Source organism: Magallana gigas, chromosome 5 (genome assembly GCF_963853765.1).
Source record: "Magallana gigas chromosome 5, xbMagGiga1.1, whole genome shotgun sequence".
NCBI lineage: Eukaryota > Metazoa > Mollusca > Bivalvia > Ostreida > Ostreidae > Magallana > Magallana gigas.
Window position 1 is genome coordinate 49062520 of NC_088857.1, and position 27697 is coordinate 49090216.

At 34.6% G+C, this 27697-nt stretch overlaps 2 protein-coding genes across 7 annotated transcripts in view; both read right to left on the minus strand.

The window, feature by feature from the left end:
* The window catches only part of LOC105343207 (uncharacterized), a 57935-nt gene that overhangs the window by 11959 nt on the left and 18279 nt on the right, over nucleotides 1-27697 (minus strand). The gene's annotated exons all lie outside the window — the stretch shown is intronic.
* LOC105329230 (GRIP and coiled-coil domain-containing protein 2) overlaps nucleotides 429-27697 on the minus strand; it is a 33692-nt gene continuing 6423 nt past the window's right edge. Inside the window, exons 3-12 of one of the 4 annotated variants that reach the window (XM_066086082.1) lie at nucleotides 27026-27154; nucleotides 26852-26916; nucleotides 18644-18712; nucleotides 12953-17366; nucleotides 12348-12471; nucleotides 10353-10479; nucleotides 9341-9459; nucleotides 9001-9196; nucleotides 4707-4764; nucleotides 429-2911 (exon numbers count right to left, since the gene is read on the minus strand). In XM_066086082.1, coding sequence (XP_065942154.1) covers nucleotides 2584-2911; nucleotides 4707-4764; nucleotides 9001-9196; nucleotides 9341-9459; nucleotides 10353-10479; nucleotides 12348-12471; nucleotides 12953-17366; nucleotides 18644-18712; nucleotides 26852-26916; nucleotides 27026-27153 — 5628 coding nt within the window. In that variant the 5' untranslated portion in view covers nucleotide 27154 and the 3' untranslated portion in view covers nucleotides 429-2583. Of the gene's footprint in view, nucleotides 2912-3545; nucleotides 3719-4706; nucleotides 4765-9000; nucleotides 9197-9340; nucleotides 9460-10352; nucleotides 10480-12347; nucleotides 12472-12952; nucleotides 17367-18643; nucleotides 18713-26851; nucleotides 26917-27025; nucleotides 27155-27562; nucleotides 27638-27697 lie in introns of those variants that run through there. The other 3 variants (XM_066086084.1, XM_066086083.1, XR_010714388.1) reach the window with 3 other exon arrangements.

The window sequence follows — 27697 nt, forward strand, 5'->3', positions numbered from 1 at the left end:
CATGGAATTCATTTTTTTGTTCCCCTTCAGCCATAGATGCTATAGGCCAAAAATGGTTGAAACCTATAAACATGCCCAGTCACGTCCATTATCTACATTTGCCAAAATTGTTGTGTATGTATATGATGAACTAATTATAAGTTATTGCCGAATATATGGGCAATCATGGCTTTGGAAGGTATGAAATTGACATCTGAACAACTCTAGGAAGCACAAATTCATAAATATTAATGTCCATTAAAATGGTTTGCTGAATAAGAGTCCTCAAGCCTTAATCAGAAATTCTTGTAGCTTACAAGTGCAGAAACACAGCTTCTAGTCGGATATGTCTTCAGTTTTCACACAACTTTTTAGTCCCTACCATTATGAGTAGTTTTTTCTTAAATTTTCAGGAATCTCCATATAAACCTCAAAAAATAACCACAATAAAAACTTTTTAATACTTTGTATTGTAAAAAAAAAAAAACAACATAAAATAAAAAAAAAATAAAAAATAACAACCAAAACTCCTCCATTAGTCCAAGATGACCTCACATTCTAAAGGAATGTACATGTACACTGTACATCATCTGTACAATTCCAGGTATTAAAAAAAAATATTTTAACAAAATGTGGAACAAAAATCTATTGATAAACCTGGTATGTGTTTATTATACACAAAATTCATGTACATATATAGTGCCAACTCATCATTCTGCCACCCTTATTGCTTTTTCTGTCCACAGTAATGCAGTGTAACATGGAAGCTATAATCAAAGAGCACTATTAGACAACCAGATAAAGATAACTGCACAATATATATAAGTATCTTACACTGTTAATTCTTTAATTTTGCAGACCTCAAAATTTTTTACATTTCTTACTAATTCTTTTTTTAAAAATATGCATCATCAAAAAATGTGTTTGCTGCTTTTTGTCTTACATGCATGCAATTCCATGACATGTACAAGAGAATGTGTACAGTACATACCAAACTTTATGCTATCCTAGGTATGATGCCAAAATCAATCTTGGAAAATGTTAACTGTATAAAGAGATGGTAGTGATGCAGCAATTAATTTATTTAATCAATTATCCAAACAAAATTCCTCCCCCCCCATTATATTTTGATAATCGATAAATCAAAGTATTAGTTAAAAAAAAATTATTCCTAAAAAAAATTGATTGCCCATCACTAAGAGGTGGTGATATATTTGTTGCATTTAATCAAATCTCTGTTGAGATTGAAGCTTTTAAATAACCAATTTCCTTTAAAAATCAGTTTCAATAACATTTGATTCATTGACAAGTTGGTCACAAGTGTAAGAGGAAAAAAAAAGGAAGACTTTCTTCATAGATAGCAGATGTTCTTTACATTTGCTTAACACATTCAACAAGTTGTCCGATACATATAAAAACAAAATACTGACACTGGAATCCAATTTTCATATTCGAACTTTCAGTTTAACAAGTACACTTGTTATAAATTCTATTCTAGCGCAAATATTCCAATACCAAATCTTGCAGATCTTTGTTAACAGTTTGCAATGTACATATAAATCATTAATAAGAAATCTTTGCCTCAAGCATTCATTACCATAAATGTATACCTTACAGTTATTCCACAAATGAACAAAAAAAAGTTAAAAACAATAGGCCCAAATGCCTTAATAGTCACCTGAGTATGATACAACTCTGTAAAGATCCACAGAAAAGCATTCTATAATTATATAATATAGCGAACTAAATTGATAAGGGGAGGTATGTTACTCACAAACAAAAGAAAATGGGCAATCAATGATTGTTTGAAGTTTTTTCTGGTAATCTAAAACTACTTCAAAAGTACATTTATTTACTTCTCTGCATGTAATAGGACAACCAGGAAATTAACAATATTTGCTCCCCCAAAAAGTGGTTCAGCAGTTTTGTTGAAGATGAAAATGTTTAGTTTGTAACCCACAAACAAGGGACAGAAACAGATAGCAATAGGTCACCTGGGTGACTTAGGTGACCTAAAAGGCACTGACTAATGCCTAAACATCATAAAAAGCAATGGTACTTTTATGCAAGTCCCACAAACATAATAGATATCAGAATTAAAAACTATTCCTCCATTTGGTTTTAGTTTTGGGGGAAAAAAAATTCTTGTCAAGTCCATCCTGAAACGTGCATGTGACTTGTGTCCATACATATACAAGTTTTTTTTTACCAAACTATAATACAGCAATGTCTCTAGATTTTCAATCACATCATGTGGCACTGCCTATAGGCTATAGCAAAGTGTCCATACATTATGTGTCTTTACCTTAATTTCCCTTATATGTTTTTTGTTTTCATACATATTTCACATGATACCTTCACTCTGTGAAACAGCAATATTAAAAAAAGTCAAATACTGTACATAATGTATACATGAGTCAAGGAAAACATTCCCCAAATACAAATGCATAAGTACACATTTAAGGGTTTTTCCCCCCTTTTCTAAATAAATGAACTTGTAGCAATAAACTTGGATTCTTAGCTACATCCATCCTTGAACTAGAGACCAAAAGCTGAAAAGGGGTAAGGGGGGTGGGGATGGGGGGAAGGGCCAAAGATATTAACTTATTTTTTGGAATGATTCATATTTGAAATTTTCTTTATAATTAAATGATTCTCTCTTAAGTGTATCACCCCCTTGTTGACCTTGCTTTTCTGCTTCATTCGATCTATGAACGTTGATCTGGGGGTGGTACCCGATTTCAGGAAATCTTTGAAATACTCTTTGATTTCTTTTACTTCATCATCAGTCCACCGTTGCCGCGTTGTTTTCTTCACCTTTTTCCTGGTCTGAACTTCGTCCTCCTCCTCTTCCTCCTCCTCTTCTTCTTCCAATCCTGCCTCCTCTAAATAGCAGTTTTCAGTGGCATCCACTGTATCACTTGGAAGAGCCCTGTTCAAATCAAAAAGTCCATAAACCAATGTAGGTAAGTAATATGGTACATTGTATTATAAATAGTGAATGCAAGGAAATGAACATATGCTGAATTATGATTGCCTACAGTTAATGGCTGTAACTGATGAATAACTATAAAATTTAGAAAATGAGACTAATCAGACCTTTAGTGTTCTTGAGAAGAAGATTTTTAAAAGATATTCCCTATATATTCCCATGTGAAACTTTGATCCACCATTGTAGTCCCAATCTTAGCTTTGGATCAATGATTTGAACAACCTTGAATCTACAGTACATTTTGTAATATACCACAGTATACTAAACTCTGACCCCATATTGTTGCCACATCCTACCACCTAGGGTCCTGATTTAAACAAAATCTTGACCTTACACTATTTGAGGATGCTTCTATGCTTCTTCTAAATTAATATGACTATTCATGGCTTTGCTGTCCTTGAGAATGATAATTAACTAGAAACTCGTTGCGAGCAACTAGAGGTCTTCAGTCCGAATAACCATCCTAATATTATCAAAAAATACTCAAAAACAAAAAAGTTTAAAAATTTGACTTTTTAAATTCACTTCCGGTAGCGACCGGAATTAGACGCACACAAAGGTCATGTACCTATAGGTCATGTACTATCATCTCCAACAAGTTTCCAGTTCATATTATTAGCCGTTCTTTAGATCGTTCGCTGACAAAAAATCATTTTAAAATCAGGAAATTGTCCATAACTTGGCACCGGAAGGGCATTTTCACATTTCCTCCCAGATGTATCAAGTTCTCATAGATGCGCATTATTCCTGAAAATTTCATTGAAAACCACTGAATAGTTACTGAGAAATCGCGTAAACAAAATTCTGGGGAAAAAATAAGAAGAACTAGAGTTTCCGATTTATCAATTTGAAAACAAATCATATATTTAGCACTTTGAAAAGAGTCTCTATAAACCCTACAAATATCAAAGAAAAATATTGAAAAACAAAAAAGTTGAAAAATTCAACTTTTTAAATTCACTTCCGGTAGCGACTGGAAGTATTGATGACACACGAAAAGGTGATTCTGTTCAGAAAAAAATACAATACAATGACAATTTTTAAGTTTCTTAAAAGGTTAATCAAAGTATTTTTAATTTTTGCATAGTATGCACATTTAACTGTTAAAGGTTAATGATTCACACACTTTTCTTATCTTATTTTATAATATTTTCTCTTCAAAGTTCGTTTTCAATATTAACTTCTTTAAAAAAAAATAAAAAAATTTTAGTCTTGATGCACTACTGCATGCCGATTGAATGACATGTTTATCATCATGTGTAATCTCTTAGACAGTTAATAACTACAATTTAACGGTAAAAATATGTCTGTATTCACAGCATGAATTAATCATTTGACAATAAAAAGATCTAAAATCATCAACATCTTTGGCATGACATCGATAGCTGCCCAGCTGTTTTGCGTCTTGTGCATAACTTGTAACAATGGACTTTTTCATACAAAGAAGTGTAAATTCTAGAGGGGTTCCGACAGAGTATTCAATGCAGTGGTCAATTAGCAGTGAAACAGGTGCAAGTGCCCTGCTGTTTCACTTATTTCAGCAGTAATAAATCGAGATTTATAAAATAGTGACGATATAACCACATTTTCGTAATAATTTTTTTTATGATTCCCAATAAAGGGGTTGAAAATTTAAGGCAGCATATCTGTGATACTCAACATACCAGTGTTTCAAAATGCCAGAGTTTAACTTTATATATACAAGCAACCATTTTAAATGAGCTTTAAGTCTTACAGATTTTCTTGAAAGCCTGCTTCTTCCTCATCATCTGCATCATCTTGGAAGACAATGTCTGCAATAATGATATGTCTTCTTTACATAGCTTGGACAGAATTACCACATATATACAAGTCCTAAACAAGAGGCCCACGGGCCTTATAGGTCACCTGAGCATTCTGCAACAACTTTCCAGTTATTGAATTTGATTCATGTTTTAAGCCAGATGCTATATGGCATTCACAATTTTGAAAGAGGCACCATTGATCATCATAACAATACACTTAGCAATTGCTTAGCTTGGTTTATTGGTTTGAAAATGTCCAATAATAAGTTCATAGGATCTTCATGAATGTTTTATGAACATTTCATAAATAAAATTCATGAAAAATTCAAGGAAATTCATGAATTATTCATGATCACCTCGCAGGGGTACTGAATACCCATATGAAAGGTAGGGGAAGAAAAATGCATTCCAACTAATCGGTAATATTCAGCAATAATCAGTAGTGCCCCTAACACTGCTAAATAAACCCCTGACCCTAGGTCCACACATTGCACAAATTTTAAAAAGGCACCCTTAAAATTGCCTATCAAAAATAAATAAATGTTTTATAAATACAAAGGAGCAGATTTCAAACAATTAATCATTTTCAGTATATAAGTAGAGCCCCACCCCCCACCCCTGGGGCCTTGACATTCACAATTCTGCAAGATAAGGGCCCTTGCTCATCATAACTATATAGGTAGTTCATCTGCTTCATACCCAGAGACAGAGAAGAAAATTTTCAAAGATTTAATGTATTTGCACTATATAATCAATAGAGCCCCGCCCTAACACCAGAACCCCTGACCCTGGGACCATAAAATTCACAATTTTGGTAAAAGCACTCTTGCTCATCATAACTATGCACTTAGTTAGTTTATTTAATACCTAGGAGCAGAGAAGAAGATTTTCAAAGAATTCATGTATTTTACTATATAATCTATAGAGCCCCGCCCTAACACCAAAACCCCTGACCCTGGGGCCATAAAATTCACAAATTTGGTAAAAGCACTCTTGCTCATCATAACTATGCACTTAGATAGTTCATTTAATACCTAGGAGCAGAGAAGAAGATTTTCAAAGAATTCATGTATTTTTACTATATAATCTATAGACCCCCCCCCCCCCCCAACACCAGAACCCTTGACCCTGGGGCCATAAAATTCACAATTTTGATAGAGGCACTCTTGCTCATCATAACTATGCACTTAAATAGTTTATTTAATACCCAGGGGCAGAGAAGAAGATTTTCAAAGAAATCATGTATTTTCACTGTATATAATCAATAGAGCCCCGCCCTAACACCAGAACCCCTGATCCTGGGGTCATAAAATTCACAATTTTGGTAGAGGCACTCTTGCTCATCATAACTATCTACTTAGTTTATTTAATACCCAGGAGCAGAGAAGAAGATTTTCAAAGAAATAATGCATTTTCACTATATACTTATTTAGCCCTGCCCTAGCACTAGAACCCCTGACCCCAGGGCCATGAATTTCACAATTTTGGTAGAGGACTCAATGCTGATTACAATCATGCAAACAGTTTGACTGCTTGATGTCCAGGAGTAAAGAATAAGATTTTTAAAGACTGCATTAATTTTAGTGGTTTTGGCCCCACCCCCAGGCCCCAGGGATCATAAAATTCAAAATTTTTGTTCCCCTTCACCCATAGATGCTTTGTGCCAAATTTGGTTGAAATTGGTTCAGTGGTTGCAGAGAAGAAGCTGAAAATGATCAAAAGTTTACGAATGACGTACGACGAATGAGGACAGATGAAAACGGATAGCAAGTGAAAAATGAATAAATTGGTTCTCAGGCCAGTTTTCTCCAAAATAAATGCGGGAGGGAGGCTTTTTTTTTTTACCTCATAAAAAACAGATGCGAGATTTGTGATTTTTTTTTATTTCAAAGCTTAGCAACTTTTAATCAAAAGTGTTTCAACATAGTGTAGAAATCAAGAGCATTTATTTCCTGCTTCTTTCTCTTTAATTTTCTACATTCCTATGATTTGTGTAATGAAACGACGGCATTTTATCTGCCAGACATGCATTTAACTTACAGAACCTGACACTTTTAGTGATGCATCTGGTCAATTGCTTACTTATCAAAACTAATCTAAGAGTGTTTCAGCACTGTAAATAGTGCTTATGATTTTTTTTTATACATTGTCAAATTTATCAGTCTTTGCTTTACCCACACTAAATGAAATTGGCAAATCTTGCCGAAGCTTTTCTGAAAACTTCTGAGGTTGAGGGAGCCGTCATTGATAGCATTATCGAGTTCTAACAACCTTCAGAAACCTACACTATGTGCCCTGGAAGTATTACAGTCATTCCCTAACGAATTTTCACTGACATCAATGCCATCATGACCAAACTTAATGTTGATGTCTTAACCTGTTAACTTGATGGCCATATTTGCGAGTTTAAACTAGGCCATTAGTCTGGATCATCTTGATGTTTGTCAAACGTTTTACTGATGGAGTATCTAAAATGCCGTCAGGGATTCCGGATTTTTCTCTTTTTTTGCACCATAGGAGCCCACGAGAGAAAACTTTTTTATTCTTTTGTGGATAAAAATGGTTAATGCTCATTGTTAAATGAGATGCGGGCAGGCCCGAGAACCAAGTTTTTCATTTTAAGGCCTAAAGAACATTTGGCCACCTGAATATAATACCACACTGTAATGGATCCAGATGAAATTGACAATTTTTGTTCCCTTTCACCCCAAGATGTTATATGCCAAAAATTGGTTGAAATTGGTTTCACAGAAGAAGTTGAAAATGTTCAAATGTTAACGCACGATGGATGAGGACAGTGACAGACAAAAACAGATGGCAATAGATCACCTGAGTGACTCAGGTGACCTAAAAATTAATAATTTCCCTAATACATGTATTCGTACAATAAATTTGTTCACTTAATGTGATTTTGCCCTAACCAGGGGGTCACGATTTGAATAAACTTGAATCTTCAAGCTAGGATACTTCCATGTGAGTATGACTAATCATGACCTTGGTGTTCCCTCGAGATAATTATTTAAATATGCATAAATTTTCAGTTATTCTCAATATTTAAATCTTTTAAGAAGTTAAAACATAGGTAATCAAAGATCACCTTGACAAAGGTTGTCTATAAGGCCAAAAAAAATAATAGTCTTGTTTCCTGCTACCCGACCTACCCTATTTTTTTGCACCCGACCCTAAAGTTTTTTTTAGCTTTTGGTGAAAAAATTCAAAATTTTAGGAATTTCATGTTTCAAAAGTGAAAAAAGTTATATATTCTCAAGTTGTATTTCATGAAGTATATGTTTAAAATATGGACTTTCATAAAATTCCACTTGAGTTGTGCATCCAAAGACATGGAATTTCATTTTGAAAGATGATATTGACCTTAGCTATCTAAGCTATGACATGTTCAATTTGGTTTTGTAGTAGTTCATATCCAAAAAAATAACGTTGGAAAAAAATAAAATTAAATTAAAAAATAAAATAATTTTCCTACCTACCTACCCTATTTTTTTCTGGCTGGTAGCAGGAAACAAGACTATTATTTTTTTTGGCCTAAGTAAGGTAAATCTCACATCATATTCTTTTCTAAATAGTATGCATCCAAAGATCAATATCCATGCAAGTTTGGTTTAAGTAGGGCTTATATTTGATTGGAAATGGAACTGCTTCAACAACTTTAACTTGCTCACTAATCAAGTAAATGTCACTCAGTTCCAACATCTGAAGCAAGACTGGAAGTGTCCATCCATAGATGCATCATCCATTCAAGTTTGGTCAAAGTAGAGCTAAATCAGCTAATAGTTACTTCAGAATGGAACTGCTCAAAAAACTTTAACCTGGTCACTCATCTGGAAAATGTAGGTCACATCCAGCATCTAAAGCAAGTCTGGTAGTGTCCATCCCTAGATGCATCATCCATGCAAGTTTGGTCCAGGTACGGCTTATAGTTTCTTGAGAATGGACTTGCTCCTACAACTTTTACCAGGACGTCAACGCTACCGCCGATACCGACGCCAATGCAGGGGCTATAGCTTAAGCTCATCTCAACTTTGTTGAGGTGAGCTAAAAATGTGAAAAATTTACACAACACTTAACAGATGGATACCCTTCGATCAGAAAAAATCATTTAAGCCTTTGGCTCAGGTAAAAGCTCAGGTGACCTAATAAAATAGGTGAACAAACAATAAAAATGTACAATATTATTGTCAGTAACATTGAATTGCATACTGTCTATCAGTAGTTTAATGCTGGTACCTTTAATATCCATGTCCTCTAGCTTCTTCCCTCTAAACTTTGAGGTCAAGTTCATGTCCTGAATAAGCAGCAGTTTGCTTATTTGGGTTCTTTCCACTAAACCACTCATTTGTCTGTAATGCTCTTTGTGTACACTCTTGGTGTGACCTAGATGATTACAGACCCAGTCCATTTGGAATTTGTCTAGGTTCAGCATCTGTAAATCATACTTGTGCAATTAAAGTTCACAAGTGTCTCCTGGCAATTAATGCATAAATTAATGTTAAATGCCACATAACAGAGCAAAGAAGTCATTTACAGATTCACATGTACACTTCAATAAAAAGTAACAATAAAATACCTGTGTGAGAGTGGCCATATACTTTCGCATTGAGACTGAAGTTATTCTATGAGGAGCCAACAAGCATACTTCATTGCACATTGTTTTCAGAGAGTCATATGCCCTAACATAGCCATTCACTGAAAAAGATGTATGTAATAAATGATACACTATATCGTTACGAACAATTTAGCTCACCTCTACAAACCTTGTGCATTATGAATCTTGACCAAATGCATAATTTTACCATGTTCTGATGTTTACCTACATGTAACTTAAAAAGTGGATTTTTGAAATAATTCTTAACAAAAGATGTTTGTGAAACACTTAGCCCCCCCCCCAAAAAAAAAAATTGGAATTTTTCTAAGTCCAAGGGGCATAACTCTGTCAAAATAAATCTGTATATCAAATTTCATTTCATTTCTGCATAGAAAATGAACTGAAACTGCAAATAATTGGAATTGTTTTAACTTCAGGGGGCATAACTCTGTCAAAATTGCTCGGTTGTACCTAAAACAAAACTTGACCAAGATATTCTTATGATAAATCTGTATACCAAATTTTATTTCAGTATGTACAACCTCTGCGAAAAAATAAACGGAAACTGTTGGTGGACTGACCGACTGACTAACAGCAGCAAAGCAATATGCCCTCCCTTCTTAGAAGGGGGCATAAAAATTGTATTCAAAATACTATCCTTGAATAGTGCTAGGTATTGCAGCCCCAAAAACATTGCTTTTTATTGTGGTATTGAAAAACAAATTACAATACTACAAATTATTCAGCCGTCTCTCAAATAAATGGACAATAAATGATTCTTTTTAACAAGACTTTCATTAATTTCTATTTATTTTGATTTCTTCCATAAATAACATAGATCACCACATATATGCCTAAGCTTTTTAATTTTCCTAATCAAACTCAGTAGTGCAGAGATTATATTTGCTTTTTTGGGGGGTTGTTTTTGTCTCCTTTTTTATGCATTCATTGAATTGCAAGTCAGATTTGTAAAAATAAAATTGTCAATACCTACCAGAATTGGGGAACAAGTACAGGTTTCCCTCAGCTATTTTTGCTTTTTTTCTCTGTGCCGTGTTGGCTAGGAAAGCCAGTGCTTTTCTACAATCTGGAGGAATTAACACCGGTACAGGTCTGCCTCTCTGATGAAAAGAAAAACCACTTAGCTTTAAACAAATACACAAGCTTTTAGTAACATTCACGAACTGAAAAAAGTCATATTTACATCTATTAAAAAAAAATAATAATAATAAAAATATATATATATATATATATATATATATATATATATATATATATATACAGGATTTAAATTTTTTGCTGACCTACATTGTTATATTTTTACCCTTATTGTGACAGCACTTTTGTGTTACTTCTACATGTTATAATATTTCTAAGCATAACTACATACAACAAGAGGCCCAGGTGCCACATCGCTCACCTGAGCAATTGGCTAGGAAAAGCACATATCAGAAGCGCATATCAGATCAGAACTGATCCAAGTCACACTTGCTCTCAGGTCACAAAATGGCGACCTAAAAATTTTTTTGGTCGCCATTTCAGAATTTCTGGTCGCCATAATCAAATATTTCACTCGCCATAAAAAAAATACATTTTGCGAATAAAACTTGATAATTTAAATAAGGATATGTATTATGTCTTTCTCATATCATAGATTACTTATTACTGTGACTATAAAAATTTGCTAGGTTGAATGAAATATTTTCATTGAATACATGTACCCTTATGGTTGTACAGAAAAACACAAGTAATCTGATTTCAGAAATAAAATTTTATCAAATGAAAATACAAGCTTAACAGCTGTTGAGACAGGACTTTGCTTGCTGTTTGTCATGTTTACTTACTACTACGTACCTAACCCATTACACAGTCATTATAAATGCCGCCAAAACACTCTTTATTAGCATGACAATACAATCATGATTCATTGTGCGATAACTGATATGCAAACAATTGATCAAATGCTTCAAAAACAAGGTCGGATCTTAAAAAGTGTACAAAGTTTGGATGCCATTCTATCAGGAACATTATTTGTCCACGTCTCTGGTTCAGGTTCTATCAAACTTTGTACAGCATGCCATGTCATAACATTACGTGATCTAAGTCCATGCAACGAGAGAGAGAGAGAGAGAGGCTTAAATTTTAATTTGAAACTACTTTGAACAAACTAGAATCTACACTACCTGAGGATGATTCCCTATAAACATCACTAAGCATGGCTTTGAAGTACTTGAAAAGAAGATTTTAAAAGGTTTCCATATATATATGCCTATGTAAGAATTTTAAATGGCCATTTGGCCCCACCCTACCCCCGGGGGTCATAATTTGAATAAACTTGAATCTACACTACCTGGGGATGATTCCACTTGAGTCTCATCTTTCCTGTCTCAATGGTTCTTGAGAAGAAGATTTTTCCTATATATACCTATGTAAAACTTTGATCGGCCATTTTGGCCCCACCCTACACCCGGGGGTCATAATTTGAACAAACTTGAATCTACACTGCCTGAGGATGATTCCACTTGAGTTTCATGTTTCCTGGCCCAGTGGTTCTTGAGAAGAAGATTTTTCAAAAATGCAATTAATTTTTCTCTAATTCATAATTATCTCCCCTTGGGAAAGGGTATGACCCTTCATTTGAACAAACTTGAATCCCCTTTACCCAAGGATACTTTGTAGCAAGTTTGGTTGAAATTGGCCCAGCGGTTCTTGAGAAGAAGATGAAAGTGTGAAAAGTTTACGACAACAACGACGACTACTACAACTACGACGACAGACAACGGACAAATTTCGATCAGAAAAGTTCACTTGAGCCTTCGGCTCAGGTGAGCTAAAAATGGCATTCAAAATCAATTTCATTTAGTTGGTGAAGTAGAAAAAACTGCCAATTTAAGTATTTCAAAGTAATCTTGTAATTATAAAATTTCCTTTCAAATATATTATGCATGTTTCTTTGGCAAAGAAAAATCATGTTTTTTTGAGTGCATACCTTCCCTCTCACTCTCATCAGATCCTGTGTTCCCATTAAATGCTTTTCAACATCTGTAAGGTCCTTAGCTAGTGACTCATCAAGTTCATCAAGCCCACAGCTTCTTGAAGCATAGCTCTGCACTCTACAATTTATCAGAACTGATTAGAAACAACAACTTTAAATTACTTTTAATTCTACATGAAAAAAAAAAATTGTGACATTTTGTGCTTAACAAATCATTAAGGAAGTTGAATGCCCTGTTTACTAATAAATACTGTTGTCAATTTAATCAATAGTCGTATTTGAATTCCCAGAGCTTTTGTTGGCAAAATTAGGAGTGCAAGTTTAAAAAAAACAAAACAAAACAGAGTACCTATGCAACACAAGCATCATCAGAAAAAATGATGGTACTGATTGATGACAAATGACTTCCAACAAATTGTAACACAAGATGCAACGATATTTATATTTTAAATTTAAACTTAATAAAATTTATTTTATGTTTTAAATTTACGATGAATTTCCAGTATTGCAATGGGATTCTCTTTAATTAACCCTCTGCGTAAGCAGGTTTTATTTCTTCATAAATTAGTCAAAATATTAAAAAAAAATTGCTAACTTACTTGATGGCTTCAAGTTCCCCTGTTCTTCTTTTATTATAAAGGAGCAACCTTGTCTGCACAATGGTTACCAGATGAGTGAAATTTTCTGATGTTAGAGATGTTTCCTTGAGTTTTTTGGAAAGGTGCATTGTCATTTTTTCTATATCTTCAGGAGATGGCAGCTCTTTTTTCTCGTCAAACTTTCTGCGACTCAGCACTGCTCTTGCAATAATAGTAACCCTTTCCTTCCATTCAATATCCATGAGGCTTGCAAGTGTTTTGCATTCTTTAGCTTCTTTAGAATTTTCACTGCCGCTGGTTTTCACAATAAGAGCCCATTTGGTGTTTACGAGTCGATATAAATCATATTTCAACTTGATGGCATTGCTTGGGGAAAGTAGATCATCATCATCATCAGCATTTGGAAATGAACATTTCAGAGCCGCAAGCACCAAATTATCGAAGTTCTGTGGCCTTAGAAAATCCCAAAGACTATCCTGCTTGGAATCTTTGTCCACATTCATCTCTGTATCAATCTCATCAACATCATATGTGGAGGAATCAACACAAGAGCCTGATTTCTGAATGGATTGTAGTTGTTGTAGTTGGATTAAAAATCTTGCACACAAACGCATTCTAGAACTTGCATAATACTTCCTTTTCTCAACATTTCCAATGTTTCTTTTAATCCAGCTTTCTCCAAGAGCCAGTATCAATCTATCATTCTGGGCAATTGTCGTCACATTATCTGACGACATAATTGGAAAGACCTCTTTCATCATCTGTGGTGACTGTCTTCCTTTTATATGCCCTGCCAATATCTGGGACTGCAACACGAGATCTTTTTTTTTCCTTCTAGTCATTTCAAGTTTCTTTGTGCATTCTCTAAAGTGATATTTAATACTTTTTAAAAGAACCCATTCTCTGCAGTCTGGACAAGGACCGAAATTAGTTATGTCAAATTCTGTTGTTGGTCTTCTCGCTAAAATGATTTCCCCTTCACCCTTTTCTAAAACCTGACGGTTATGCTTGTCGTCTCCCCTTTTTCTTAGTGAGGTAAAATCGGGATGATCCATAGCCATTATCTCCTTCACCTCTTCAGCATTTTTATGGGTTTTCAAGTGCTCCTTAATGTGGAGTACAACTTTCCCACAAAAAAAGCATGCATGTGTATTATCGTATATTCTGGTATCTTTACTCTGTCCTCTAAACTCCCTTTTTTTTTTTAATCTGTATTTTTTAATGTAAATTCCTTTTATATTCTGATCTCTTTGGAGAAACTCGGAATCATCTATTTCTTCGCCAGATTCACCATCCTTGTCAATTTTTTCACATTCCATTACATATCTATCTGATTTATTAAAGTCTTCTTGCTGTATTGTGTCAATCTTTTTATTGAGCTTTGACTTCAATTTTTGAGTCTGATCTTCAAGATGCTTCTTTCCACTGGGGTACTTTTTTCTCTTAAGCGATTCTGTAGAAGAGTGATTTTCCATGTTTGTATCATACTCTTGCTTCTCACTGTTTTCAGCAACCAACTCTGACTGAAATTTACTTCTTTTTCCAAGGAGGCTTTTCCTTTTCCTCACATTTTCTTTTTCATATTGATCTATGTCCTCAGAATCACTGACAGGTTGTGAGTAAATCATGTTTTCAGAATGAGTCTCATGCAGGCAATCAACTCGAGTATCAATTCTTTCTTTGTCGGGCTGCAAGTACATCATGTCTTCAGAATGAGTCCGATGCAGGCCATCAACTGGAGTCCCAATGCTTTCTTTGTTGTGCTGCAAGTATATCATGTCTTCAGATGGAGTCGCATTCAGTCCATCAACTCGAGTCTCAATCCTTTCGATGTAGGGCTGAGAGTTTATCATGTCTTCAGATGGAGTCCCATGCAGTCCATCAACTCCAGTCACAATGCTTTCTTTGTTTTGCTGAGAGTTTATCATGTCTTTGGAATGAGTCCCCTGCTGGCCATCAATTTGAGTCTCAATCCTTTCTTTGTTTGGCTGAGAGTTTATCATGTCTTCAGAATGAGTCCTCTGCTGGCCATCAACTTGAGTTTCAATGCTTTCTTTGTTAGGCGTAGAGTTTATCATGTCTTCAGAATGAGTTCCATGCAGGCCATTTACTTGAGTATCAATGCTTTCTTTGTTGTGCTGCGAGTATATCATGTCTTCAGAATGAGTCTCACGAAGGCCATCAACTTGAGTCTCCATGCTTTCTTGGTTTGGCTGAGAGTTTATCATATCTTCAGAATCAGTCGCATGCTGGCCATCAACTTGAGTCTGAATGCTTTCTTTGTTGTGCTGCAAGTATATCATGTCTTCAGAATGAGTCTCACACAGGCCATTAACTTGAGTCTCAATGCATTCTTTGTCTTTCTGCGAGTAAATCAGGTCAAGCTGAGTCCCAAGAAAACTATCGAGTTGCGCCTCAGTGCAACCTTTATCAAGCTGCGAGTAAATCAAGTCATAAAGCCGAGTCCCATGAAAATCATGTAGTAGAGCCTCAGTGTTTTCTTGGTTGTGCTGAAAGTATATCATGTCTTCAGAATGAGTCCCATTCAAACCACCAACTTGAGTCTTGATGCTTTCTTTGTTGTGATGCGAGTAAATCATGTCTTCAGACTGAGTCAGCTGCTGACCATCAACTTGAGTCTCCATGCTTTCTTTGTTGGGTTGCGAGAATATCATATCTTCAGAATGAGTCCCATGCAGTCCATCAACTCGAGTCTCAATGCTTTCTTTGTTTGGCTGAGAGTTTATCATGTCTTCAGAACAAGTTCCATGCAGGCCATCAACTTGAGTCTCAATACTTTCTTTGTCAGGCTGAGAGTATATCATATCTTCAGAATGAGTCCCATGCTGGCCATTAATTTGAGTCTCAATCCTTTCTTTGTTTGGCTGAGAGTTTATCATGTCTTCAGAATGAGTCCTCTGCTGGCCATCAACTTGAGTCCCAATGCTTTCTTTGTTGTGCTGCAAGTATATCATGTCTTCAGAATGAGTCCCATGCAGGCCATCAACTCGAGTCTCAATCCTTTCTTTGTTGTGCTGCAAGTATATCATGTCATCAGAATGAGTCCCATTCAGTCCATCAACTCGAGTCTCAATCCTTTCGATGTAGGGCTGAGAGTTTATCATGTCTTCAGAATGAGTCCCATGCAGGCCAGTTACTTGAGTCTCAATGCTTTCTTTGATGTGCTGTGAGTATATCATGTCTTCAGAATGAGTCCCCTGCTGGCCCTCGACTTGAGTCTCAATGCTTTCTTTGATTGGCTGAGAATTTATCATGTCTTCAGAATGAGTCCACTGCTGGCCATCAACTTGAGTATCAATCCTTTCTTTGTTTGGCTGCGAGAATATAATATATTCAGAATGAGTCCGATGCATCCCATCAACCTGAGTCTCAATCCTTTCTTTGTTTGGCTGAGAGTTTATCATGTCTTCAGAATGAGTCCTCTGCTGGCCATCAACTTGAGTTTCAATGCTTTCTTTGTTAGGGATAGAGTTTATCATGTCTTCAGAACGAGTCCACTGCTGGCCATCAACTTGAGTCTCAATCCTTTCTATGTTGGGCTGCGAGAATATAATATATTCAGAATGAGTCCCCTGCTGGCCATCAACCTGAGTCTCAATCCTTTCTTTGTTTGGCTGAGAGTTTATCATGTCTTCAGAATGAGTCCCATGCAGGCCAGTTACTTGAGTCTCAATGCTTTCTTTGATGTGCTGTGAGTATATCATGTCTTCAGAATGAGTCCCCTGCTGGCCATCAACCTGAGTCTCAATCCTTTCTTTGTTTGGCTGAGAGTTTATCATGTCTTCAGAATGAGTCCTCTGCTGGCCATCAACTTGAGTCTCAATCCTTTCTTTGTCGGGCTGCAAGAATATAATATATTCAGAATGAGTCCCCTGCTGGCCATCAACCTGAGTCTCAATCCTTTCTTTGTTTGGCTGAGAGTTTATCATGTCTTCAGAATGAGTCCCATGCAGGCCAGTTACTTCAGTCTCAATGCTTTCTTTGATGTGCTGTGAGTATATCATGTCTTCAGAATGAGTCCCCTGCTGGTCCTCAACTTGAGTCTCAATGCTTTCTTTGATTGGCTGAGAGTTTATCATGTCTTCAGAATGAGTCCACTGCAGGCCAGTTACTTGAGTCTCAATGCTTTCTTTGTTGTGCTGTGAGTATATCATGTCTTCAGAATGAGTCTGATGCATCCCATCAACTTGAGTCTCAATGCTTTCTTTGTCAGGCAGTGCAAGAATGTCACCAGACTGAGTTCTTTGAAGGTCAACAAGTAGATTATTGTTTTCTTTATCAGGCTGTGCCCCATGTTGATCATCAAAGACTGTTTCATCTTTATCTTCATCAGACTGTGCACATATGTTTTCATGGCATGTCTCAAGCCCCTCATCCAGCTCTCTCTGGCATTCTGGAAAGGAGTAATAGTTATTATACATAGACCATTTGCAAAAGTGTGACAAACATGTCTTCCAGTATTCATTTTTATGTAGCTGCAATAATGTAGCCCTCTATGATTTTTTTTATCTGATATTTTCTGGAGAGGGCTACAATTCCACAGCATCTCTGTAATGGTGCAAATATATTTTTAAATCAGGCGACCGCAGGCAAAATAAATTGTTTTTACATTCAACTTACTTCTAAAAAGGCAAAATTTTTATTCACTGTCAACAAAATAGCCCGTTAAACGCGAAAACCAGATAAAATAAATCTGCTTGTTTACCAGTTGCTCTCATCAGAAGCCATGACAGTTCTCGTGTGATGCACTGAGACTGACGCTTGAAAATTATAAATTACTTTGTAAAGTAGATTTTCGGGGTTACTAAATGATTGTGCTCTATGGCATCACTAAGTATTGATAAATAAAACTATTCCATGTGACATTTTTTTTGTAAACAGCGATATTTATGCCTAAAATAAGGTAATTCCTACAGAGATCCACTCCCTAGTCTCATTGGCTGTCCCAAAATAAATCGATCCAGGTCAGTAAACATGGCGGATAAATTTAATTTGTGATGTTGACATACTGGAAAAATAACCGATATATGGATTGTTCTGTGTATGTTTGGATTGATTTATGTTTTGCATAACTACATTTTGGAGTTCAGGTAAGAAATGTTAATTAAATAGCCATTTACTGATAATTTAAGCCGAAATCCGTGTTGGAGTGAATCTCTGCCGCACTTGCACCATCACGGAGATCCTAAGGAGTTATAGCCCTCTCCCAAAAAAAAAAAAAAAAAAAAAAAGGGGAGAGGGCAACATTATTGCAGCTAATTTTTATGTAAAATTATGATTATTTTACTGCCTATTGGGTTGTTTGTGTTACATGGTTATTCTTCCGAAATGTTATTCATGTCATTCGACGCACCCTTTCCATAGAAATTCATCTGCAACAACTCTCACCTTTTTCTTATGTGAAAATAAACACAAAGTATCTTTGTTCTTTGACAGAATTAACTGTAGATATAATTGATGCAATTTTATTTTCAAGCTATTATTCATTGTGAAGATTTTCAAAGAAATTGATGTTACAGTATTGCTATTTTCTTTTACGGATGCATCAACTGACACATTCGGTCATATAAATTCTGGTAGTGACTTTGATTGGACGCCTGCTATATGATATTCGAGCTCCAGAACTCAAAGCCATAAAAATATACATACACCAACACACACATTTATTACCTTTAGCCCAATGTAAATCCTCTTTAAAACAAGCAAGCATGGCTTTCTTTTTCTTCTTAGCCAAGCATTCTACAAAGAACAAATTTTTAACGTCAATTTTTATTCACTTCATGTTGACAGCTGATAACCTATCAACATTAGGCCATCTTTAAAATAATATTTGCTTGCCCTCTCCCGACTCAGGGTAAAATTAATGGGTCGGTAGGTAGGTGGGAAAATCTTTTTTCCAGAAAATTTCAATGTTTGTTGACGGGATAAGAGGAATAAAAGAAAAAAAAAATCATTCCCTAGAATGCTAAAAAAATTTTTGAGTCGGGCCATTTTTAGCCAGTCGGTCGGGAGAGGGCAACCAAACAATTTTTTAAAGACGGCCATATGTGTCTTTTTTTAAATAAACATGACATGACTACATTGCCCTTTCAAAAAATAATTAGCAAGGCCATATAGTGGTAACCATTACAGAGTTGGCACAATTCCATCTAAAAAAAAGAAAGAAAGAAAGAAAGGCCCATGGGCCACAACACTCAACTTAGTAACTAAGGCCAAAATAAAAAAAATTCTAGATTCTCATCCCCGTCCGCCCCCATTTTTTACCCCCGCTCGATTTTTTAATTTCAGGTTTTTTTTGTCTTGATTCTGATAAGTATCATTATTCAAGTACCATTCAACTTTTTTTTTCAATCTTGTGAATGTCAGCATGATTTTGACAGCTGACAAGATGGTAATTTCTGTAATATGTATTAAACAAGGATCATTGGTTGTGAAAGATTGGTGATGACGTGTAGTAAGAGATATACATATTTAAATGGACCTCTACTGTGACTTTTATTTGAGCATTATAGATAAATCTGCACCAACTGATCAGGTCAACAAAAAAGCTGCACAATGGAAGAATTAAAAAAATTATAAAATAAAATCTGCCCGCCTTGATTTTTCAGTAAAATCGGATGAGAATCTAGGCATTTTTTTATTATGGCCTAATGGCCGTTTTTGTTTTTCATGAGCAAAGTCTTTTTCCTATATATTTCAAAGTAAAACATAGACAACCCACTGAAGCCCCATTTCACCCTACACTACATGAGGATGCTTCCATATAAATGCCTAATCATGGCTTTCCTGTTCTTGAAAAGAGAATTTTTAAAGAAATTTTATGTATTCCCAAGTAAAACTTTTATTCCCATTGTGACCCATCCTTTCCAAGGGGCATGATTTGAATAAACTTGAATATACACTTCCTAGTGATGGGAATCGGTAAGAATTTCATAATCGATGATTGGGTTACTCTAACTGACTAATTATCGATTATAATCGGACATGTAAAAAGTACATCAATTTTAACAAATAAATCATAAGAATGGGTAAATGATGACTTTCTGTGGTGATCCAACTGGTCCTTTGTTCATTTTATAGAACCAAAAGTACGCCCAAGCCCAGAAACATGCTTTGTTATACGGGTAGAAATACAAGAGTTTATTTATCTGCACCTTTAACTTACACAAAAAAGTCAAAAGCAATAGCTGTGGTTGGAAAATAAGGGTTAAAAACTATTATGCTTGTAAAATAAAATAATAAACCGATTAATCAGAATTTTAAAAATGCAATCGATTGCTTGGATTACGTCAGCAATCGACTGATTTTCGATTATAATCGTTGATTGGAACACCACTAACACTTCCTAAGGATGAATCTAAGTAAATATGAATTAACATGGTTTTGAGAAAGATTTCTCTTGTCTTTTTGTGTATATTTATGATTGCCCATCATGACCCCACCCCATGGGGTCATGAATTGAACTTGAATCTACACTACCTCAGGATTCTTCCATATAAATATGACTGCTTACGGCTTTGCTGTTCTCAAACAGATATTTCCTGTTCATATCCAAACAAAACTCTGATCACTTAAAGTAGCCCCACGTTACCCCTGGGGGTCAAGATTTGAACAAACTTGAATCAACACTGTGTCAGTGACCCCACCCAATTTTGCTTTTCTTGATTATCTCCCCTTGGAAAAGGGTGTGGCCCTTCATTTGAACAAACTTGAATCCCCTTGAGCCAAGGATACTCTATATTCAGTTTGGTTGAAAATAGCCCAGTGGTTCTGGAGAAGGAAATGACAGGGGTTTTCCTACCATTTTTAAACTGGGTCCAGAGTCCAAAGAATTGGGAAAATTGACGCGAAATCTGTTCAAAATAGGAAAATTTTAAAAAGGACATATTTCCTTATTTTTTTCCGCATTGACAATAAATAAAAATGAATGGGGTAAAAAATGTCTGTGTTAAACAGAGTGAACAACTTAGACAGATATAAAGACAGTAAAAAAAAATATTGGATAAAAAATAAAATTGCAGAAAAAAATTGTTTAGTTTTATTCCTATAATTTCATGACTGATGTAAAAAAAAAGTTTAAGTGGACATAATATTTTATAATTGGATAAGGAAAAATTCCAGCAAAAATATTATTTAGTTTTATTCCATTCATGACTGATATAAAGAAAAAGTTTAACTTTTTACCTACCACTGACGGATATATCAGCTTATTTTATCTTGCTTATGTTTGCAGTGACGGATAAACCCGTCAGATTTTACTACACGCTAATCCGCATTGGCGGATATAACCGCTGTAAACAAATACCTGCGCATTCGTACTGACTGAAATATCCGCATTTTTACATATGTTACGGTAAGTCTGATTGGTTAGTTTGAGGGAGGACCCCATCACAGAACCAATGAAAATCAGTTTAAGGAAAGGCTAATCTGTAAATTGATATGTAATGTTTCCATATTAGGCAGTGTTATCAATATATAGAAAGGAGATTCCCAGCGCGTTGTTTATAGTTTTGAAGCAGTTCAAAATGGCAGAAAACATACTCGACATATTTCTATCGGACAGCGATTCTGATGAATTTGAGGGATTTATAGAAGCAGATATTGAAGCAGTAGAGAGAAGAAGTATCGGTAGTGATATTTCTCTATCTGATTTTGAGGATTCATCTTCGGAAGAAGAGTCAGAGGAGGAAAGAGACGACGCGACCTGGTCAAGACAGTTGCACAAACTAAACGTGACTGAATTTACGGAGGAAGTTGGCCCGTCTTTTGTGCTGGACGAGGACAAGAAAGAATTGGATTTTTTCTTGAAATTCTTTTCTACAACCTTGATTGAAAAAATTCCGGTAACCGGACCCAAAAACAACCCAGGAAAACCCCTGGATGAGATTGTAAAAAGTTAACTAGGCCAATGACAGACAATGGACAAATTTTGATCAGAAAAAAAAAAAAAAATTCCTTGAGCCTTTAGCTCAGCTGAGCTGAAAAAAAATCTCTGCTTGCAAAACTGAAATTTCAAGTATCAATTGGTGAAAAGGCCAAAAAAAAAAGTTTCTTTCATGTAAAATTCCCAAAAATAAAGGGTAAGTAGGTAGGGAATTTTTTTTTTGGCTAAACTAGGATCTCACTCATGTTACAGTACAAGGCAAAAAAAAAAAAAAAAAATGTGTGTTCGTGCGTGTTTGGGTTTTGCAAATTTTTTTTTAATGAGGTAGGGGTTGGAGATTTAATATCTACTGAACGTAATGAAAAAGAAATAAATCTAGGTCTAGTCAAGGTTTACTAAGCCTAAAATTTATGAAGCCTTCATTTCTATCTCAAAGCAAATTAGGGAGAAGTTTTACAAATTAAGGGAGGAAGGGGGGAGGGGGGGGGGGGGGGGGGTTGATACGCTTATGATTAACTACTTATACTTCTACCCTTTTTTTTCTTCTTCTTTTTTTTTTTTTTTAAAAATCAATAATTATCAATATGAATTTAAATTTTGTAATTACATTCAATTTAAATCTACCCAAAGAAAAATCACTATGAAGCCAATTCTTTAACTCATCAATTATAATTGGTTATATGTTAGGTATATTTAGTTTAATAGACTTAAAGAGAGTATATTTATGAGCAAAGAATTGTTATCATTATTTTATAGAAAATTCGGGTATGAAAAAAATACCTCCCTCGTCTATTTTGAAGAAAATTGGCCTGAGAACCAGAAATTCAGATTTATGTAGCCTTATCAAACAAAATCTATAAAAAGTACTTTCAATCAAAAACTTGTGCATAATACGGAAAATATTTGCTAGTAAACAGGTTTGCAAACTGAACTTCAAAATCAAACTGAAAATCAAACAAAAGGCCTACTGGCCAAAATGTTTCCCTTTCCTACCCCATCCACACCTTCGAGATCAAGATTTGAATCTGTATCAGTCAGCGCTTAATATTCCTTGCATTCCCAAATGACAAGCAGTATAATTTTTTTAGTGCTTTCTATCAGAATCTGAATCTTCAGATTATAATAGTTCATAAAGATGTGAATAGAGGATAATCTATCATCTGTCTTTATTTTTCAGTATAGTATAAATACAAATCATCAACACTTTCCCATTTTACCATCTTTTTTAATGTAAAATTACCAATCAAAAGGGTACAGGACCCTGAACCAGAAAGGATCAGTTAATTAAGGATATGAGGATGCATACATACTAATCTATCTTTGTGGCCTTGTTACTCTTGAGAATCATCCTTTACTAGAGCTGAAGGGCCTAACGATCACCTGAGTATAATAAAACCCTGAGCAGAGGAGATTTTCAAGAAAATAATGCATTTTTTAAGTATACAATTAATAGAGCCCCTCACTAACACCAAAACTTCTGATCCAGGGGACATGAATTTAACAGATTTTTTAAGAGGCATTCATGCTCATCATAACCATGAAGATTATGCATTCTCAGGGATGGACATTAATGGTTGTCCGATTGCCCGGGACAAGTAAATTCTCAGTTCGGGCAAGTGAAATTGTCGACATACTTGTCCGATTGGGCAAGTGAACTTTTCTCATACAAATGTACATATTTATTTAGTTTACATTAATTTATAAATAAAACAATAAATTGAACACTTGATTTCCGCCATGCACCTGAACTGACAATGTTTTGCATTCGAAATTCCTTGGAAGCGTTTCTGGATTATACCGTTCCTTCATAGGAAATATGCTCTACGTCTAACAAAATTTTGTTAACTTCTTATTGGGAAATTAGATTATTCACGCACAGAATATAAGTACAGTGTAACACGTTGTATCCTGATCAAGGTAAGATGTATGTTTCGTAGCAACTATCTTCCTTAGGCCACAGTTTTTTTATCTTTCGGTTTACGGATCTGCCGACCCGATTTTTTCAAGGTCTAGAAAATAAAAATAATGGATTTTATCACCACTTTCGATAATTTCCGGAAAATTCATGCCTGATCATCAGGGTTTTAATATTTATAATGCGTCTGAGTCCCAAACATGTAATAAAACGTCTCATTCTTTCAAACGTTTCAGTGACTAGAAACATGGCGGCAAGCATGTCTATATTTTATGAAGTGCAGTTAAAATGTCTTGGAGATAACGTGTTGTCCAGAAACTTTTCAAGGAGAATGATAGAAGAACAAACTATGGGAGATGCAATATTTCTTTTCCCCAAAGAGTGATCCTGTTAAAAACGTAATCTTGTATGATTTTTATGGAAATAAAAATAACCACCAAATATCAGCTGTTTCAATGACATAACTTCACTATTTTTTCCCATTGGTAATATTTTTCTTCCAATTCAAAAGTAAGGAATTAATATGTTGAAACTGAACAAAAATTGTAGAAATTGCACACAAAGACTATGTACGTTTTTTTTAACTTGAATTTTATTTCCCAAACCCAGACACATGCTAAATTTTTTGATAAGTGTATGAAACAATGTAAAAATCAATATAACCAGATAAATAGATCGTTTTCATGGTTATAGGTCCCAGATACATGCCTTGTTGACATTTTACTTCGACCGCCATTGGTATACATGTAGCTAAAAGGTCATGCTAATAAAAGGAAATAGGCAACAGTGTAGGGTTTCACTTAAAGATTTAAAGATAATCTGTGACTTCGTCTTCATAATTAATATAATACAGTTTACAAGATTATGAATCTAAATCAAAGTAAATTATTTGTTTTTATTTTTTTTTTTTATTTATTTATTTTTTTTTTGTAAAAAAAAATATATATCATGTTCCCAATATTCTCTGATCAACATCTTTAATTTTTTAAAAGAGATTTTTTTTAAAGATTTCAAATATGATCTGTAGTAAACCTTCAGTAAAATCATTTGTAGTTCCTTTAATTTGATTCTCATTTTACTACAAATAATTTTTCAAATTTCAGGAAATGTTTTCTAATATTTACTAATTCAAAAGAGGGTTGTGGTGTTTTTTGGTTTTTTTTTTAATCAGCGATGTTCCGTTTGAAAGAAGTTTTAAATTATTTTTATTTTTACGCCACCCAACGGACATTTTGGTTGAAAAAATCTGTAAACCTAAAGATAAAATAACTTTGGCCTTAAGCGTTGCTTCACAGTTATCGCTAAAAATCACGAATCACAAAATGATCCTAACGCAAATAATTTTCAAAAATATGATTTTTTTTTAAAGGAAACGGAGGATTATTGCTGCATGGCAGTGTGTGTTAACAGGTTAATTTTACAAGTACAGCTGTATACATTTATGTACAAATGCAGGATTGAATTTTTTTCAGGTACCCGGTAGCTCAACTTGCCAAATTGACAGTAGTGTATTTCGTCACATTTTTTCTTTTCATAATGTTTGCAGTAATTAATAATTTTCGTCTTAAGTTCCATCCTAATTTTGGGCAACCAAGTTTTGCATTCGGACAAGTCAAAGTGCCGAAGGGCAAGTGAATCTGAAAGTTAATGTCTATCCCTGATGCTTAATACCCAGGAGCAGAGACCTAAATTTTTCAAAGAAATAATGCATTTTCACTACATAATCAATGGAGCCCACCATAACACCAGACCCCTGATCAATAGGCCATGATTTTCACAATGTTTGAAAAGGCACCCCTTACTCATTAGCAAGGTTCATTGCTCATAATCATGCACTTACTTTTTTCTGCTAAATATAAAGGGTAAGAGAAGATTTTCGAAAAAATTATACATTTTTACTCAATAGAGCAATATCTCCAGAACCCCGGACCGTGGGGCCAGAAATTTCACAATTTTGATAAAAGACTCGACACTGCTTGTTATAATCATGTAAATATTTGACTCTTTGATGTCCTGAAGTAAAAAAAAAAAAAAAGAAGAAAATTGTATTTTGATAGTTTGGCCCCACCCTAATGCCCTAGGGCAAGGACCATGAAATTCAAAATTTGTGTTCCCCTTTGCCCCTATTTGCTCTATACCAAAATTGGTTGAAAGTGGTAAAACAGTTTATGAGAAAAAGCTGAAAAATATATTTTAAAAAGTTTACATCCGACAACCGATGGACGACAACGGACAAAACAGATAGAAAAAGGTTACCTGAGTGACTCAGGTGACCTAAAAATTTCTTTTGAATGGGATACTACTGAGGATACTTTACATAATAATTTCACCACTTATAGGTGTTTACTTCTCAAGATTTTAACCGATTCTTTTTGCTAATAATAGTACAAGTAATATTTTGGGGAATCAAAATTTGAACTAAGTTGAATTTACACCACATGATGATGCTTACATATTAGTTTCAAAATTTTTGGATCAAAAACTCTTAAAAGATTTTTGAAAATAAATTTCCTTGTAAAAATTGTAGAATTCTACTACCCTTTGGCATCAATGCCATAGTTAGAATAAATAAGAGCCTACAGTGTATCACGAGGCTTCCATATTAGTGTGATTATTTCTGCCACAATAGTCCTACAGAGAAAGATTTTTCAATGACCCAACACAAAAGTACTCAAGCTGAGATTCATCAATTTCATTATTGGCAAATTCAAAATTGGTTATAGAATAACGAATAAAATACTATATCATATGATGGAAATAATTGGAAGGGAAAAAAAGCAAGCTTGGCATAGATTTGCAATCCAATTTTTGAATTATCTACCCAACACCAAAAAAGAAGAGAACCATTTATTAGAATACCTCCTAGTAAAAATGCTTTGTGCCAATCTTGCTTGAAATTAACTCAGTGATTCTGGAAAAAATGTACCGGGATAAATGAAAAATTAAAGGGGAAAAAAAAAGCTGACAGATGACAGACAGACAAACATCAATCAGAAAAGCTCAATTAAGCCTTTTGAGCCAACAACAAAAAAAATAACTAAAAAATCTTTAACCCATGCAAAATGATACAAAATATTACTTAGTCCTATATCTGCCCAATGCTCTGTGAGCAATTCCTCTGTGTTGGATGTTTTTACTGTAAATCTAGATATATATATAAAAATGTAGTAAGAAAAAAATGAGTATGTGTAGATCAGCATCGGAATATATAATTTTTACTTATATGGTTATGAACATGTATGGTAGTACTTACATAGCATTATCTGCTTTACAATATACTATTTCAGAGTCCATGGTGCTACCAGGTTCCCGGCGCACTGGCCACATCATTGTTTTTGGTAAACCTGGTAGCCTGGCCCAGCAAAACTGACCTCTCTTCATTCTGTAAAAACACATTTATAATAATAATTAACACATGCAGTTGTATGACCTAAGTCGTTCTAGTAAGTCAGTGGCACTTCTTCATACCTAAAATCGAAAACATGAATTTTACGACCAACGAGAGATTAAACAGTTTTGAAGATTTTGACAGTTTAAATACAATTAATTCTCAAGAAGCTTGTATATTTTTGAGAAAAATAAATTGATTTTATGTAGATTTTCAAGATCAAATGTTGACATTTTGGCATGTTGGCAGCAGAAGGGAAATAACTCTTGTTAATTTGGGTCTACTGAAAACTATCTATTATTAACTTCTTTATTCTTTATTTTTTAATTTTGTTTCAACAAGACATTGTCACATATCTTATAGGGGTGAAACGGTTCACCGTGGTATTTTTTCTCAGTTTGATACAGGGTGCAAAACACAGTTTTCTATATGACGTTATCGCGACGTCATTACATGAGGGACAAGCAAAACTGACCCCTATAAAGAAATGTTGTTAAAATGTGTTACATATATATCTATATATCAAAGGAAAGATAA